The sequence below is a fragment of the Enhydra lutris genome, unplaced genomic scaffold (genome assembly GCF_002288905.1).
Source record: "Enhydra lutris kenyoni isolate GAN:26980312 unplaced genomic scaffold, ASM228890v2 scaffoldscaffold8, whole genome shotgun sequence".
Classification (NCBI taxonomy): domain Eukaryota; kingdom Metazoa; phylum Chordata; class Mammalia; order Carnivora; family Mustelidae; genus Enhydra; species Enhydra lutris.
In genome coordinates, this window is record NW_019154092.1 from 40071993 (window position 1) to 40091051 (window position 19059).

Genomic DNA, 19059 nt, shown 5'->3' on the forward strand with positions numbered 1-19059 from the left:
ATTTTGCTTAGTATCAAAATTTTATTGGTAATAACTTTGAAACTATGAGGCACCGAGAAAGCAATTTATTTCACTGAAAACATTTACTTTGGGAGAACATCTCTTTGGTTGAGGTACACCTAGCATCAAAGGTTAGTGACCTGGAAAAGGTATACATATATAAATCACCTGGAGAAGATTTCTGTTCTGAAATAATTCTTGACCAGTTTTACAGATGAAACAACAGAAAACAACTGAGGTCTTAGGAAGTTTGTCTTAAGTCACAATAAAAGGTTTTGCTCGGCATGTTACAAATATCCTGCCTCCCACTCTTTTTACTACTCAAATATATTGCTTTCTCTCAAGTCCCTTGATATAAGTACATATACACTCAAGTGATAGCATATACCAGTAGACCACAGTTCACACTTCCTCCTCTAAAGCAGGTTTTTTTTTTTTTTTAAGATACTCATTTTAACTATGTTTTCAAAAACTTGGGAGTTTTGTGGAAGGACCTTAGAAAGGATGACAAGAGTGGGGTGGAGGTTAAACAATGGGCCTTTGCATCCCTGTTTCAACTAGAAATAAGTAGACTGCTCTCATCTGTTTCAAATAGTGGGGCATTATAGTTCTGTGTTATCCCTTTTGAAATCTGGTTCTACCATAAACAATCAATACTTGAAAACCACTGTATTTAACTAAGGATCAGGGTATACATTTGGTTAATATCTACACTTGAGCCAGGATCCTTCATGAGATAGGTCAGAGGCATATAGACACAAGGTCAGCACACATTAGGACCATAAACATCATGGATATTTGGAATCTAGAATGATCACCAATTGTTAACGAGAATGGCTATGGGGGAAGATGTGGGCAGGCAAGCAGACACTGAAGTTACTGTCAACTAAGTAAGATACCGTGGTTACCAAATCTCTGCTCTGGGGACATCAGGGCTAACTTGCGAAAGCTTACAGACCTTCAGGCCTCCCTTCAGGCACACTGAAGCTAGCATTGTGTTAAGTGGCCTCTAGAGATGACAGATTTTGAGATTCAGTGCTCAGTTTCCTCAGACCCACTTTGCTACACAATACTCTGATCCTGCCATGCTACGACTGCTCTCCACTGGAGTCTGAACTCGGACAGTATCCTGCCACTAAATGAGCATGAAGGTGTGCTGTGAAGTTTTACAAGAAAATGGCATCAGGCCAAGGTCTCTTTTCTTTCCTTTAAAAATTCCATATGATCTGTGGAGAAATGGGAGTGCTCTCAATTAACTGCATGTATTGAACCTGTTCAGTGACTTAAACTTGGATGCATGAATCGGATCTTTGTAAGGCCAAAGAACACTGCTTCTAGCTGCCAAATATGTTAGTTACTCACATGAGCCAGATAATCAACTAAGAATCCCTGGTACATCTCTTTGGTTCAGCTGCAAGCCTGCAGCCCAGAGATCATCTATCTCTAATTCAGGCATGGCCAATAGGCATTCAGTACCTGCTCCAAAGTTTTAGAAGTAACCGTAGTCATGGAATAAAAGTTGCTCTTGAGTCTCTTTGATGTAATCAGCAATTCAGTTAACTCACTGAAGGAAAAAAAGTGACTGTAATGTTTACTTTCATTAAATCTGTGCTCTGTGATTTTATAGCAAAGAAATGAGATTAATTCAATTAACACTGACAGGTAAGGTACAAAAACAAGTACTTGACTTGGAAATTTAACTTTATTTACAAATGTTCTCCTATAAACAAAGATGCCAATCTATTCCTTTAAACTATTATAACTGGTAGTTTTCAGAAAAAAACATTTACATAATTTTAATCTTCCTGCATAAACTGTATTATGGGATGAGCAAATATGGAATGGTCTAAGAATATAAAAACAAAACGAAAACTTATCTAACATGAATCTCTACTGACAGAATAAAAAATTAAGAATTACACCCCTTAACGTGCTACTCCAGAAAACGGAAATGTCATAATCTAGGGGAGAGGTAAATGCTTCACAATAGTCTTCTTACATAGCACGGTTTAATTGTGACTGTTTAGGATAGCTCTTACAGGCTAATATTTAGGCTGATTTTAAAAAATAAAATATTATTGTAAAAAGGGCACAGACTTTTCTACACAGATTTTTCTACCAATGGAAATATGTAGATAGTGATCTGACCTCATCATTCAGGCCAATTAATAAAATAACAAACACATGAAAGAACTTAAAAACACAACCTATGTGACTGACTTACAAAATTAGAATTCTCCCTGAAGTCAGAGAGTATTGCTCATAGTTGCTATAAATTTGAACTTGTCATAGTCGAAATGATACATAGACAAAATAAAGAGTTCAAAGTAAAACTATCCAAATTACTGAGTTATCATTTTATATGTAGTAATTGCTTTAAAAAAAATCCTTTAAATTTATCTAGGAAGATAATCACTCTCACATCATAGCTAAGTCACAAAGAACTTCAAAACTTTGAAAAAAAATTTATCCCTGAGAAAGAAGTGAGAGAGAAAAATCTCTAAAAACACACAAGTGACAGTCCTATACCCTCTGAACAATCTTTACCATAAGATGAACTTTTATTAACAATTAGCAATCAAATGTATTCCAGTTCTGGATAGTTACTGCCTCTGATGACCTAAACTTTTTGTAATGAAACTGTAAGTGCAACATTTTTTTAAAAATCAGATAAATAGGGACTCTGGTTTTATTGTCAGATTTACATTTTTGTCAAGTGCAAGGACGACCAGCGATAACATGTATATTCCAATAATGACCGAAGTAATAACTTCTGCTGGCATCTCTTCTTCTGAGTCTCCATTTCCCCCACTGTTCTTCACCCAAATAATAAAAGTAATACAATGGCAACTGAATTTATGATTATCAATGGCACTGTAAAGAAAAAAAAAAGTTTGTTACTATAAGGAAAAGAACAGGAAAAAACTAAGTAATAGTTATTAGCATCCAGGAAGGATGAAAATATCAAACAATATGTCATTCATAACCATGTGGCAAATTGCTGTAACAAAGGAACATGTACTGGATCATAAAATCCAAAATTTATTTTAAAGAGGGCTTGTGTGACTGCGGTAAGGGTCACTGGTACAACTAGATCAAGATGGGACATATGTGAACGGTGCTAGTGCAGGGCTGGGAACACAGAAGCACAGCAGGCCCAGGCAGAAGCAGACCCATATAGCCGTGACACTTGACATAAGAAATAAAGAACAAAGAATGGGGCGCCTGGGTGATTCAGTAGGATAAAGCATCTGCCTTCCGCTCAGGTCACGATCTCAGGGTCCTGGGATCGGGCCCCGCATCCTGCTGAGCAGGGAGCCTACTTCCTCCTCTCTGTCTGCCTGCCTCTCTGCCTACTTGTGATCTCTGTCTGTCAAGTAAATTAAAAAAAAAAAAAAAATTTCTTAAAAAAAAAAAAGAACAAAGAAGATTCCACAGTTTCACCACTAAATTAAGAGTGAACTTATTTACCATTCTATCCAAAGTTGTGATCAAAAGACCTAACAAAGAGGGAGACACAGAGAAACCCTAATTTTAATGGTTTTAAATAGAAATTTTGAACCCTTCTCTCTCCAGTTGCTCTAAAATACTATCCAATAGAGATGCCAGAGTGGCTCAGTCAGTTAAGCATCTGCCTTCAGCTGACGTGGATCGAGTCCCACGTCGGGCTTCTTGCTTAGCGGGGAACCTGCTTCTCTCTCTGCCTGCTGTTCCCCCTGCTTGTGCTCTCTCTGACAAATAAATAAAATCTTTAAAATAATATCCAATAGACTGGCAGATATGGGACCTTTATTTTCCTCTCAAAAGCCTTCTAGGACTCTAGATGATGTCACTACTTGAAGCAACATAAATTCCAAAACGTAATAACACTGCTTTGAAGTCTGAGAGGCAACACGTGAACCGATATACCATTGAGCATTCCATTCGCATCAAGTGGTTTAGATGGAAGTAAGAGGCAAAACTAAAAAAGAAAATCAGTAACTTCTACAGTAAACCCAGGCTGAAGAGAAAAAAACTTCACTACAAAAATGGTGTGATAGTATTCACACTCAGAAGCTTTGCTACTTAAACACCACAAAATTAAAACTTAAAAGAGTATATCACTAGTTTTTCTTCTTACCTCTCATCACAGTTCTTACAGATCGAATAAGGTTCATTAGCTGAGATTTAATTCCTGGCTCCTCTCCGAATCCACCAATTCCCTGGTCTGCTCCCCAGCCAACTGCATAATATAAAAATGATTAGCTGTGTTAAAATTTATTATGCACTTGCCTTGCTCCCTCATTAGTCATCTTCTAAAAGATTAGCTTGAGACTTTGTTAAAGACATAAAATATAGTCATCTGACTTAAAAGTTACCACACTGATTAAATATTGTATAGTATATTTTTTACTTTTGATAGCAACAATCTTATTTCATTTCCACACTGATTTTATAAAATAAACTACAGTCTGAATTACTCCACAGCATTTAATTCCGTGAAGATGATTGTTTTGACACCCTGATTGGCTTTTTCCCTTTTTTCAAACAAAACATTTTCAGGTCAGAACTGAAAACCAAAGCATACTGTCAAACTTGATAATTAGCTCAATTTAGAATTTATAAAATCTCACCCAATGAGCAGTATAAAAATGCTGTAGCTGAGACACACTAACTACATTCCTTGGGGAAAAGTAAATGCAAACGTGCTCACGGCTTGCTTCGGCTTTCAGAGCGTGGTCCGTCCTGCCAACTGGGGCGTATCTTTCCCCTTCATCACTCTCCTCGTTTCTCCACTCCAGCTGTGCAATTTAGCCTACTACCCCACGTACTCTCTGTAGAAGAGTCTTTTACCTTCTTCTGTGTCACTTTCCTCATATTATACATCATTATTTCTTCATCTTTATCTGCTAGTTCTTTCTTTACTGCCCTACATTCTGCTAAAGGCCTACAAGTCCTCATTTCTGCAACTCATCCTTCTCTGGCTGGCATTTCAGGCCCACTTTTCATATCTTACATTACATTGTTTTGTATCTCGGATGACTATAGGGCTTACTTGCCGACATGCTGGCCCTTAAACTTGGAGATGATCTTTATTTTATACATGAAAGAACCAGGTCTCAGGAATCAAGACTGCACTTCATTTAATCAACTTTTATTTGGTCAACATAAAAGTCAAGAAAGGGTTGGCTTGCTTCTTTGGTCACATCAACCCTGAGATTTATTGTGGGATAAAACTACTTTTAAATTCAAGTTCACAAAAGAGGTGATTTGTGTGGACTCGTGCTCCCCCTTCGAGGCCTAGCGCAGGCTCTTCTGACAAGCCACTGCAGTCCACAGCGCTGTCACTCGTTGCGCTCCCACACTGCAGCCACCATCACAGTGGTTTCGATCAGCCTCTCTGACGTCTCTCAAGACTCTCTGAGCAGACGCCTCGGGAATCTAGCTGTCTTGACTCCTTGAATTTTTTCGCTTACAGGGTTAGATCTATCCACCACCCGATCATGCGATGATTCCCACTGCCTACTGAATATAGTCCAAACTCCTGAAACTGACATTCTAGCCCTATAGCCCACCACAACCTTCCAAGAATTCCTATTCACACTCGATGCCCACTAATCGTGCTACACGCTAAAGGGAGCTTCTGAATCTAGGTGTGACTTCATCCTGAAGGCCTCTCCTAGTTCCCTCTCATATCATAATAAGCCTTCTTTCTCTTTGCTCCCCAAATAACCTCCTAATCGTAGTGACTGTGTTCTCCTTGGTTAGTTGTTTTCAAGTGTCTCATTAGACTATAAAATCCTGGAAGATGGGGACCAAATTTAGTCTTTCTTTACCTTCCCACTCTCCGGCACCCCCACCCCACAGCAAGTACTTAGTAAATGTTTGTGGAATTGAAGTGAATAATGGTCGACTGAGTTTATCTAGGACAAGGTGAAATAAGATAAATTTTAGGATCACAGTTCCAAAGAACTCTATTTCTGAATTTTTATGACACAATAAGTTATAATATGAACAGATATCCCACTATAGCTTTAGGAGATGAAGACAGAAATCTTCCATGTTAAATGGACACATCCATCCAAGCTAAACGCAATTTTAGAAAATAGACCTGCATCTTGACTGGGCAACATCACCCTCCTACTTCAGGATCAACTCTGTCCAGCAAGCAAATAAACTGCCACTTCTCCAACACCCGCTTCTACTCCACTATGAGTTTTACCACCATGCTTTTCCTCCAAATAACTGTCTCATTGTTCTGATAGCTCAATCAGCACTGTCCACCAAATGGCAGTCCTCTTTTTATAAATCTTAAGTTCAAACTGTAGCATGAGCCTTCACCTACGTACAGTGTGGTAAAAACTATTTCATATTCCTTTCTAGATGTAGAGGACACACAAAATGACCACCCACCATCAGCTGTGTCAGTTTCCAACCTGTGTAACTGCAACAGAAGATTTCTGTGAGAAACCCACACCGCTGGGATAACTTACTTACAGAAACTTCTTTAAGAGCTCTGTACAATAAAAAAGCAGTGTGGTGCTGGTTCAACCTGATGGGGTCAGGGAGGAAAAAGTTAACTCTGACCCTCCTGGGGTCCCTGACTAGGTCTGAAAATTACACTGATAAAGGGTGCCTGGGGGGCTCAGTCAGTTGACGGAGTGTCTGACTCTTGATTTTGGTTCAGTTCATGAACTCAGGGTTGTGGGACTGAGCCCCGCCATCTCTCCCTCTCTCTTGTTCTTTCAAAATAAATAAAGTATTTTAAAAAACAGAGAAAATTACACTGATAAAAACAGATACATAGGAAAAAGCATACAAATTCTATTAACTTTTCACACGTACATGGGAGCCTTCAGAAGAGAAAGTAGACCTAAAGAAGTGATTACAGCAGGAAGCTTTTGAGACATTTTTGAAGAACTGATAAGACAAAGGAGTTTGAACTGGGAGTGGGGGGCAATAAATGGTGGAAAAGTAACAAGATTTGTTTTTACAGCCTTCCTCTCTGGTGATAAGGATGTCTCCCCTCCTCCTGATACAGGGAGGGTACCTTTCACATGGGAGATTAAGCACCAGGCTTTGAGAAAAGAGGGCAAGGGGAGATGGGAGCAGACAGTGAGAGTGACCTTCCTGCTTCTGCCATTTTCTTGAGCTCCTTCAGCTTAAGATACTCAGTATTGCCAAGGTGTCGTATTTTGGAGCAGCATGTCCTAAACCTTGAACCTCATCAATGGATATACATTTTTATCTTAGCTTTGTCCTGAAACCCTACTAAAAATGACAATAAAGGATATATGTTAACAAAAGAGAAGTCTCCATGCAAGAGAAGTCAATCAAACTTTGGACATTAAAAAATAAATGAAGAAGGGTAACTGACCTAGCGGAGAAAGCTGAAACCTAAACTCTGCAGGGAGCACACAATACAGCACTGGGGAAACTCCTGCTGAGAATGAGAACCCTGTGAAGGTGAGAGAAACCTCAAAGTGCCAATGTGGGCAACAGGGGCGAAAAACAGGAGGACTCACTGAAGGTGTACCTAAAAGCGGTTAGCTACCCCCTGCCCTCCCATCTCCTTTCCTAGACTTGACTGATGGAAGAGTATGCCTCTCACTACATCAAAGAAAAGAAGTTTACTCTCACCAGAGAACCACAGAAGCTCTGGTCTTGGGGACATCCACTATGAGTGGACGGAATGAAAGTCTGCACACCAAAGTGTCAGACTCTTACCCATCTCCTCTGCTTGTCTCTAAGTCTGATCATATAATGCTTACATTCTGCAGGCAGGAAGTTAGAAAATTACTTGGAAACTGTCCAGCTCCCCAGGAAGAAAGACTTCAGATACTGACACTGGGAGGTGGAGGGAAGGGTCAACAAGACAAATTCTTTAAACACCAGTGAGACCCACTAGTAAACAAGCCCCAACCACACAGCACAGCTTCCAATGAACCCCTCTGTGCCCTACACTTAAAAATGGACTGTCAGGGGGCACCTGGGTGGCTCAGTCATTGAGTGACTGCCTTTGGCTCAGGTCACGATCCCAGGGTCCTGGGATCAAGCCCCGAATTGGGCTCCCTGCTTGGCGGGAAGCCTGCTTCTCCCTCTTCCACTCCCCCTGCTTGTGTTTCCTCTTTCTCTGTGCCTCTATCAAATGAATTAATAAAAATCTTTAAATAAAAAAAAAAGAACTGTCAGAAGAAACAATCCTTAACATGGAAGACAGCAAAAATAGAAAAAGGAAACTTTGAGGAAGAGACAAAGTAAGAAGTCAAAGACAGTATTTTTACTATTTTTTTAAAGTGACTGGTTTATACTTTATTTTTTTAAGTAATCTCTATGCCTAACCTGGTGCTCAAACTCACAACCTCAAGATCAAGCATCGTCTGCTCTACCGACTGTACCAGCTAGGCGCCCCAGGAGAAAATATTTTTAAAAATGAATATCCATAGAGAGTAAAGCTACTGTACCTATGAAACAAGAATAGGATGACATAAAAAAGGAACATTAAGGAATTAAGACAGAGCCCTTGTTCTTGCTACATTAGCCTAAGAAGTTCGAGAGGTTGACAGATTAAGTTGAGGAAACCTATTAGACAAGGCTAAAGGAAAAAGAAGAATATCAACCCGTCAAAATAACTAGAGTTTCAGAGAGAAGAAAGAACAGACAAGAAGAAACATCAGAGAAATATTAAGAGATAATATTGCAGAACTGAAGGACATGAGCCTTTAAGCCAAAAGGACCCAATGAGAGAAGAGCCCAATAAAAAAAAAAAAAAGGCCCATATGTTGCCACATTTTTGTAAAATCTCAGCCTCTAAAGACAAAGAGAACACCTTAAAAGCTTTCAGAGAGACAAATAATGTACATATAATGTACAAATAATGAGAAACAGAATGGTATCAGACTTCTTTATGTCAATACTGGAAATGAGTAAAGTGAAAAATGTCTTCAAAATTCTGAAGAAAAATTAGTTCCAATCTAGAATTCTATACCAAACCACAAATCAACTAGAGGAAAGACATCACTGTTTTTTATTGTTCAGCTGTGAGCAATATTCAGTGATAGTGATATAAATATGGAATACCAATATCGCCAATAATTGGTTGGAGATAAGATGGGGGAAAGGAAATGTGTGCGTACTTGGGCTCCCATAAGCACAAATGTGCTGCTGATGGTATAATTATACTAAGCCCTTCCACAGCAGTAAGTCAGTGAACTTGGAAGGGTTGAAAATAACTGCTTTTGAGAAACGGGGCTCAGGCTGAAGAGAGATGGGGCAGAAGGCTTCTATCTTTCTTTACAAAGAGAAGACCTTTTTGACTTTAACAACCACACACACACATATACGCTGCTTTGATAAAAAGGAAAATGAAATTTAAAAAGCAAACCTGTAAAGATGCTTACCCACTGGAGAAATCCCTATGCAATTAGGCCTTCCTCTCCAGGGCATGAACACCCTGAGGGCAGGGACAAGGTCTACAAGTGGGAAGGTTTCATCCACGAGTCACTCTGAATATTTAAAATTATGTTTTAAAACCAGCTTTAAATTTTATTGCTGGTTTCATTTCCTTTACTTGCTTTTTTAGAATTATCATTGCTAAAATTATCAAGCCTTTCCACCCACAGCCACAATCTCAGATGGTAAAAAGGACTTGTTTTCAGTATGTTATGGATCATGCACTCAATTTTTGTTAGAAAGCATAATTTCCACACACACAAACACACACTGGAATACATCTCAGCCAAAAAAAGGGATGAGATAATGCCATTTAAGACGGCATTCTGGGCCTCGAGGGTATTATTATAAGTAAAATAAGTCAGTCTAAGAATGACAAATACCATAGGTTGAATGAGCAAAAAGCAGAATCAGATATATAAATACAGAGAATAAATTGATGGTTTCTAGAGAGGAAGAGAGTGGGGGGATGGGCAGAATGGATGAAGGGGAGAAGGAAGTACAGGCTCTCATTTATGGAATGAGTACGCCGTGAGAATAAAAGGCACTGAATAAGGAATGCAATCAATGATATTGTAAGAGTGATCTACTGATGGATTGGGACAAATGGTAAGTACACTTGTGGTAAACACAGCATAATGTATAAATCTGTCAAACCATTATGTTGTACACCTGAAATTAATGTAACATGTGTGTCAATTACTCAAATAAACCAAGCAATAAGAAAAAAGAAAAAAGAAAGCATAATTTCCAACAATCTTTTTTTCTTTTACACCTGTTTCAAAAATGTCTGAATGAATGTTTTTACATAGTAAGTGGAGTGACTGCCAGAAAAAAATGTATTTTCCAACACTGAATAACTGCTCTTCAACAAAACAGGATAAAACTACAATATTGGGAGTACCATATTTTAAGCATCAGCATCGAAGTATTTTTAAAAGTATTAAGTTACCAGTTAATTTTAGCCTAGTCTCTATTCTCATGCCACCAGAATGAAAACTAAATTCTGGGCAGAGAGAGTAAATCATTTGTTTAGATATTCCATGGACAAACACAAAGGTGACAAGTAAAGGACCAGATGCCATGGATTATCTTTTACTATAACCAATAGTTCTCTCTCCAACTGGTATTTAGGGAAGTTGTTTTTCTAAGGAAACTGGTCAAAGCTTTAGAGAGTTTTGCCTTTTTTTTTTTAAGGAGAAAGATTTAATTCTGCCACTTCTTGACACTTCTTCCATTGCTAGAGAACAAATGGTAAGACCAGCCACCACTGGTTACTGCCATAATTTCAGGAAGAGAATTAAATATAAAAAGTGACTTACTGCAAATACCAAAAATGTTCTTCTGCCCAGACTTCAAGTCATATACAAAATGGCAATCCATACAGATTCAGACAACAACCCTCAGCCAGATACTTTCTCAAGAAAAGTAAGTATTAGTATAGTTAGTGTTAGTATCAAAAGTATTAATACAGTTTTGGGGCGCCTGGGTGGCTCAGTGGGTTAAGCCGCTGCCTTCGGCTCAGGTCATGATCTCAGGGTCTTGGGATCGAGTCCCGCATTGGGCTCTCTGCTCAGCAGGGAGCCTGCTTCCCTCTCTCTCTCTCTCTTTCTCTCTCTCTGCCTGCCTCTCTGTCTACTTGTGATCTCTCTCTGTCAAATAAATAAATAAAATCTTTAAAAAAAAAAAAGTATTAATACAGTTTTAAGAGCTGGCTGACCCTGTTTCTATACGTGCAAAAGAAGTAAGTGTGCTTCACTTTGTCAGTGTCACCAAGTTTGCATGAGAATCAAATGCTATCTCCAGAATAAAGAATTCTGCTAACATAAAGCTTAAAATATTACCTTGATCTGGTATATTTGGATCAATGTAATTAATTTCCAGCACAACATAAAACTGTTTAATCTGGGATGAAATTCAACAAACGTTTTTTCGGAGTATACATTTACAGAGTTTTTTTACATGTCTACATGGTTTTCTCAATGTTCTATAAGCTGCCATGCTCACATCATGACTATCCATACACGGCCTGTAGAATGCCGCGCTCATTTCTCTACATTTATGCACACCTGATTTACTGTTTAACATCTACCTCCCTTAGGAATTCTCCATCCATTACTTGGACTCATACAGCTCTCACTACTCTAAACTCTAATGTTACACTGGCTCTGGTGCAGTCATTTAAACCCTGAATCAGTAATACCTTGTAATATTTTAACTATTTGCTATGGACTGAACTGTGTCTCCCCCCAAATTTCTGTGTTGAAGCCTATGTGGAGGTGGGGTCTTAAGGAGGTAATTACAGTTAAATGGATCTTAAGGGTAGGGCCCTAATCTGATAGGGCTGTGGCCTTACAAAAAAAAAAAGGAAGAGATCTTGATTCCTCCCCCCTCCCTCCACCTAGCCATGTGAGGACACAGTAAGAAAGTGGCCATCTGCAAACCAGCAAGATAGCCCTCTCCAGAACTTTACCTGATCTTAGACTTCCAGCTTCCAGAACCAGGAGAAAACAATTTCTGTTGGTTAAGCTACCCAGTCTATGATACTTTGTTCTGGCAGCGAGAGCTGACTCATACACTATTTCATGTATGAAATGTTTTGTAGCACTCATAAATGCTACTGGATATATCTGTCAAATGGATCCATAGCCAGCACCATAAACAAAAACTAGTAAGAATAATTTTTACAGGTATTAAAATTCACTTTGTGCGTGTATTTTTTTTTTCTTGTACAGAAAGGGAATTTGCATCATTGTGGAACACTAGAAGAAACACAATCCGCATTACAGTCAAAATATTAAACTATTTGTACAAACATACAGTTCTCAAATCAGGAGTTGCAACAATATGATAATGGTAACATTATTCAGTTATTTAGAAGATATTCACTGACTGATGGAATTGAAAAAATGAGAGAATCCTTGTCATTAGTCTATTGCGGAAGACCACAAAGGAACTGCAGTGGGGCTACAGCTCATGGAATAGGTCAAGGATGGCTTCTGGGAGAGGCAAATGGCAGAAATAGGCCTTAAAGAAGTCTAAGGTAAGTCAAGGTCACTAAAGGCAGAGATAGTATGCGTAAAGCTCAGTAGCAAAGAAAAGCATCATGGTAAGAATGGCACACAAGGTAAATACTGGGGAAGGGTAAAAGGGAAGGACAGAGAAGGGATACATTATGATGAGCTTGTCAGTCACACAAGGTGGTCTGACTTTTATATTGGAGGCTATGAATATTAAAGAACTCAGGAATCTGAAACCACTGAGAAACATGTGCAGCTTCTCTTAGAAGGTAAAACAAAGAGAAACAAAACTGGAGGGAGGGTGACTAGTGAGGAGGTTACTATAAAAATCTAGGCAAGAGTTAAGAGCCTACATAAACAATATTTAACAAATACTTAAAATATTTTAAAATTCTATTTTAAAACACACTTAGATATTTCACTTTTTATTTTTTATAGTAATGCCTATACACAACATGAGCTGTGAACTCACAACCCCAAGATCGAGTCACATGGTCCTCTGAGTCAGGCAGGCACCCCTGAATTAAGAGAGATTTTTTTTTTTAAGTTGGCTCCATGACCAATATGGGGCTTGAACTCGGGACCCTGAAATCAGGAGTGGCATGTCTCCCGACTGGGCCAGCCAGGTACCCCTTAGATACTTTAAAACCACAGCTTGGGGCACCTGGGTGGCTCAGTGGGTTAAAGCCTCTGCCTTCGGCTCAGGTCATAATCCCAGGGACCTAGGATCCAGCCCCGCATTGGGCTCTCTGTTCAGCAGGGAGCTTGCTTCCTCTTCTCTCTCCTTCTCTCTCTCTCTCTCTCTGCCTACTTGTGGTCTCTGTCAAATAAATAAATGAAATCTTAAAAAAAAAAAAAAAAAGATTTAAAACAACAGCTTACCCCCTTAGACAAGCCAAGGTAGTGTTTTCCCGTAGTTCTGGGACCATATTCAAAATACATGTTCAGATAAAATATCTGTGCTACTTCTGGAGAGAGGAGGAAATGAAGACAAAGTTCTAGGGGGCAAAGTATTAACATTTCTGGGCCATTCCAACAGTTTGTAGCAATGATTTTCATTTGGGGCACAAAGCTAAGTCACCTGCAGAAATTTTGGAAAAGACACAGCTGAACTTCACTTTTGGAAAATTTAAATGCACGTCTGGAATAAGGTCTAGGCGTTGTATTCTCTTTCAAGATCATTTTGGGAATTCTGGGTCCATTTCCTTTAGGAGCAACTGTCAGTTTCTGCAAAAAGCCAACTGGGATTTTGATAGACTGAATTAAATCTGTAAATCAATAATATTACGTATTATTATTTTTTTTAAATCAGAGAGAGAGTTAGCACAAGCAGGGGGAGTGCAGGCAGAAAGAGAAGCAGGTTCTCCACTGAGCAAGGAGCCCCATCTGGGACTTGATCCCAGGACCATAGGATCATGACCTGAGCTGAAAGCAGCCGCTTAACCAGCTGAGCCACCCAGGGGTCCCTAACTATTGTCATCTTAATGATATTAAGTCTTCTGATCCATGAACATGGATGTCTTTATTTTCTTTAATTCCCTTTAAGGATATTTTTATTCTTTAATTCTATTCAATAATGCTTTATATTTTTCAGAGTACAAGATTTGCTCCTCTTCTGTTAAATTTATCCCTAAGTATTTTGTTATTTATATTGTAAATGAAATTGTTTCTTTAATTTCAATTTCAATTGTTCATTGTTCATGTATAGAAAAACAATTTGCTCCTGACCTCGTATCCTGCACTCTTACTGGACTCATTTATTCATTCTAATAGGTTTTTAGTGACCCCATAGTGTTCCTCAAAAAATTAAAAATAGAACTACTGGGGCATCTGGCTGGTTCAGTTGGTTAAGCATCCAGCTCTCGGTTTTGGTTCAGGTTGTGATCTCAGGGTCACGAGATCTCACTCAGGCTGGCTCCCTGCTCAGTGGGGAGTCTGTTTGAGATTCTTGCTCCCTCTCCCCACCACCCCCCTCCACTCATAGGTGCACGCTCTCTCTCTCAAATAAATAAATCTTTTAAAATATATATATTAAAAATAGCACACTACCATATAATCCAGCAATTGCACTACCGAGTATTTCTTCAAGAGATGAAATCACTATCCTGAAGAGATATTTGTACTCCTATGTTCACTGCGGCATTATTCAGAATAGCCAAGACATGGAAACAGTCTAGGTGTGCCCTGACAGATGAACGGGAAAAGAAAATGTTGTGTATATATTAAATGGAATATTATTCGGCCATAAAAAAGAGAAACCTGCCATTTGTGACATGAGTAAATCTGGAGGGTATTACAGTAAGTGAAATAAGCCAGACAAATATTATCTTACTTATATGAGGAATCTCAGAACATCAGACTCTTGGGCACAGAGAGTAGTATGGTGGTTGCCATGGGTTGAGTGGTGAGGGAAATGGAAAATTCCTGGTCTAAAGGTACTACCTTTCAGTTATAAGATGAGTAAGTTCCAGGGATCTAATGTACGGCATGGTGACCACAGTTAAAAATACTGTACTATATACCTGAAAGTTGGGCTGAGAGGAAATTTTAGATGTTCTTATCCCCACAACACAGCCAAATTATAATTATGTGAGGTGGAGAACAGTAACTGTGGTAAGCATTTTGTAGTATATGTATGTTTCGCATGATCACTGTTCACTTTAAATTATACAATGTTATACAGGCCTACCTTGTTTCCCTTTACGGCACTTCCCAGATAGTGTGTTCTTCACAAACTGAAGGTTTATGGCAATCCTGTGTCAAGCAAATCTATCGGTGCCACTTTTCCAACAGCTCACTTTTTGTCTCAGTCACATTTTGGTAATTCTCACAGCATTGCAAAATTTTTCATTATTACTGTTATTTGTTACGGTGATCTCCCTTTTATCACTTTCTACCCACTTCTCAAACATTCCAATTTGGATTTTATCCACTGTTGTAATTGCTTGTGTAAAATCACCAATGACTTCTATTACCCTGAAACCTTAGGATATTTTCTGGCCTTTTCTGATTTCCCTGAACATTCCCCTGCTGTATCATGTCTCCTTGACTTCTGTGAAACCCCACTGTCTAGATTTTCCCATTTCTCTTGTTTTGCTCACTCATCAATTTCTCCTGTCCGTTCTTCCAGCTCTACCTACACATTAAATATTGGAAGAGATTCTGGGACTGTCCTGGTCACCAATTCTCCTTGTACGGTATTCTTTCCCTGAGCAATTTCATCTCTTCATATGGCTTCATTTATCATCTGTGGTTGACAAGCTCAAATTCAATCTCCACTGTGGCTCTTGCTTCTATTCTACAGACTTAACTCCAACTGACTATCCCACACTTCAACTCACATATCTCACAGAAATCTCAAACTCACCGTGTCCAAAACTTATTTCACTATCTTTCCCCCTTTTTACCCACCACTGCTGCCCTCATTTTTCTTCCAGTACTCTCTACCTTGGTAAAGGTACTATGCTTCACTCAGTTGCTAATTCAGAAAACCTAGAGATCTTTGACTTTTTCCTCTCCCTCATTCCTAATGTCTAATCAGTGAAAATTCTGCCTTTTCTATTTTTAAAATATCTTCTGATTTATATAGTCTCCTAGGATTGATTACCTTAACAAAATGCCACAAACTGGATGGCTTAGCAGAAATTTATTTTCTCATGGTTCTGGAGACCAAAATCAAGGGGTTAGCAGAGTTGGTTCCTTTGGTGGGCTCTGAAGATCTCATCCATGCCTCTCAATGCTGCTGGTAGTTATTGGCAATCCTTGGCATTCTCTGGCTTCTTGCTCCATCACTCTAATCTCTTCCTCTGTTGTCATTTGGCCTTCTTCCCCTATGTTTTTGTATCTCTCTCTCCTTACATGGACACATCACTGGATCTAGGGCCATCCTAATCCAGTGTGACCTTATCTCAACTTGATTACATCTGCAAAGACCCAATTTCCAAATAAGGTCACCTACACAGGTACCAAGGGTTAGGACTTCAATGTATCTTTTGGAGGGACACAATTCAACCCCCACATATTTTCTACTTTTCTGTATTCTATAGTAGTGAGGAGATGGACTTTTGAGTCAGAATGCCTTGGTAAATCCTAGCTCTGTCACTTTCTAACTGTGTGATCATAGAAAAGTTACCTACTCTTCTTTTGTACTTCTGGTTTCCCATCTGCCAAGTGGGGATGAAAACAGTACCTATCGCATAGGGTTGTTGTGAGGGTCATACAAGTTAATATATACGTAAAGCACTTGATACAGATCCTGGTATGTGGTATTAAGTGTTAGTTATTACTATTATTGTACCCACTCAACTGATGTTATACCCACCATTCTACTTGCCCTGTTTGGAATGGTGCTTCCCACACCCATTATTCTACCTTTCCAATCTGTTCTCCACACTGCAGTAAGGCTCTTGCAAATAACACAAATCCGATCATGTCTCTGCCCTGCTTAAAACTTTAAAACTTCATTTTCACCTGCCCCAGTTTTCACAAGAGCTCTTACTCCTCACCCTCCCAACCCTTCACCTAATTAATGCTTACTCACTTATTAGATTTTGGGTTAAACACACTTCCTCCACAAAGCTTTCAAAGATTCACAAGTCAGTGCTTCCCTGCACTTCTCTTTCATAATATTCTGCATTCTTGTCATTGCTACTGGCTCGTTTTTTACTTAACTTTCATTAGAAGAGCAAATGAATGCTGTAACCTCACCTCTTAATTACATCGGCTCGGCACAAAATTTGTGCTCAGTAAATCTGAAGGAATAAATGAAATGAATCAATCTTGCTCATGGGATTGGGTTTCCGTGACTCAGAGAGACATATTTGACATATTTACAAATGACGGTGTATTCTGTGATTAGGTATACTTGCGCAAATGATGCACCTCGTGCAGTATCCTGTCTTAATTTTGCCTCATACAGCAATTAGTGGTCCGCCCAGGATGGCATGGAAATCGCCGTATTGTGTGGGATGAGAGGCATAATTGTGTCTTCATCTTAGTATTCTTTTATTCTAGCCGGGCACACTGAAGACATCCAATAAACTGGGCTGAATAAACTTCTCTTGGAACGTGGGTGTCTGGATGCCATGATAATCTGAACACCATCCCCTTCCACCTAGCCTCAAACACCAAGAATCCCCATGGCCCTCCATCAGTTCATTCTTCAATTGCCCGTGCTCCAAAATGAGCCACGCCCCTCCCTCTGTAACTAAAACCTTAGACCCCAGGTTCCTGATCATTAAAAGCGATCACAGAGGAGGGCATTAAATTACTAAGCTAAACTAATCGCAGTCAGAGGCGTCCCTGGCTCTTCTCTGTACCCCTTCCCATCCCAACTCCCGGGGTCCCGCACACAGGCGACATCTGTTCATCTTCGTCCCGCTGTTAAGCTCAACCTCGGTGAGACGGAAGTGGCTCGGATTCCTCCCTCCAAGGAAGGGCCGCCGAGAGTGGAGTCCTCGGGCTCCCGTCGGTCGCGGCCCAGGGTCTCCCCTCCCGCGGCCCACCTCTGCTCCGCACGCCCCGGGCTCCGCCGCCCCCTCAGCCCGGCCCCGCGGTCCCACTCACTGTTCTTGAGGAAGCGCTCCTCGTGCAGCACCGCGATGGCATTGACGCAGAGCAGGGCCGCCTGCAGCAGCGAATACAACGTAAAGGCCATGGCCTACCGGAGTCGCCCCGAGGCCCAACTGATCTTTCTCCTGCCGCCGCAGGGGACGTGGCGCCGCCACGGCCGGAGCTCTCCTACGGGAGCCGGGGAGGCCCCAAACGCGCTCTCCCGGAAGCTCCGCCCCGACCTGCCTAAGACCCGCCCCTTACGTCAGCGAGGCGCGTGTGATCGGCTGTCTAGACCTCCGCAGTCCAGGGTAGGAGCCCGCTACGCCTGGCTGCTGAAAGCTAGAAACGTGGCTGGTCGCACTTGAGGTGCTGTAAAGTGTATAAGACTGTACACACCGGATTTCAAGGACTTAGGACGAAAACAACGTAAAACCTCCCATTGATTTTAAAATATTGGTTACATGTTAAAATGATATTTTGAATATATTTGGTAAATAAATTGAATAATTAGCATAACTTTTACTGTAGGGGCGCCTGAGTGGCTCAGTCGGTTAAGTGTCTGCCTTGAGCTGGGGTCACGATCCCAGGGCCCCAGGATGGAGCCCCTTTTCTGGTTCCCTGCTCAGCGGGGAGCCTGCTTCTCCCTCTCCTTCTGTTGCTCCCCGTGTTTGTGCCCTCTCATAAATGAATAAAATCTTTTTTTAAAGATTAACTTCTACTGTTTACTTCTACTTTTTTCTTTTCTTTCTTTTTTTTCTTCTTTTTTTACTGTGGCCAAGAGGACATAGATAATGGCATGTGAGGCTTGCACAGTATTTCAGTTGGACAGCACTGTACCAGATGCTCCTGAGAGCTGCATGGGATGTTAATATTCCTATTTTACAGATAAAGAAACAGAGGCTTTGGCAAATAAGTGTCTTTTTTAAGTAAAAAAATGACATGTACTAAAATCACTCAGTGAGAAACATTCTCTCCGTGATTAAACTAGCCAGTCTCCTCTAAACCCTCTTATCAATTACATCTCAACCTCAGCCTATTAAAAACTACAAATTCT

The 19059-nt window shown here is 40.1% G+C and overlaps 1 protein-coding gene across 1 annotated transcript; it reads right to left on the bottom strand.

Moving 5' to 3' along the window:
- Positions 1 to 15: 15 nt before the first annotated feature.
- LOC111142482 (immediate early response 3 interacting protein 1) lies at positions 16 to 18193 on the bottom strand. Its single transcript, XM_022495683.1, has 3 exons — positions 18018 to 18193; positions 4121 to 4222; positions 16 to 2874 (listed from the first exon to the last, which is right to left on the bottom strand). Exons 1-3 carry the CDS (start codon positions 18106 to 18108, stop codon positions 2819 to 2821), a joined length of 249 nt encoding a protein of 82 aa, XP_022351391.1. The 5' UTR covers positions 18109 to 18193; the 3' UTR covers positions 16 to 2818.
- Between the last annotated feature and the right edge of the window lie 866 nt (positions 18194 to 19059).

Bases quoted from the DNA above. Each gene is read 5' to 3' on its own strand.
- LOC111142482 (XM_022495683.1), bottom strand. From the start codon at position 18,108: ATGGCCTTTACGTTGTATTCGCTGCTGCAGGCGGCCCTGCTCTGCGTC. The intron at 4,223-18,017 runs GTGAGTGGGACC...TATATTATGCAG, and splicing joins GGAGCGCTTCCTCAAGAACA to TTGGCTGGGGAGCAGACCAG. The intron at 2,875-4,120 runs GTAAGAAGAAAA...TTTTCTTTACAG, and splicing joins TGTAAGAACTGTGATGAGAG to TGCCATTGATAATCATAAAT.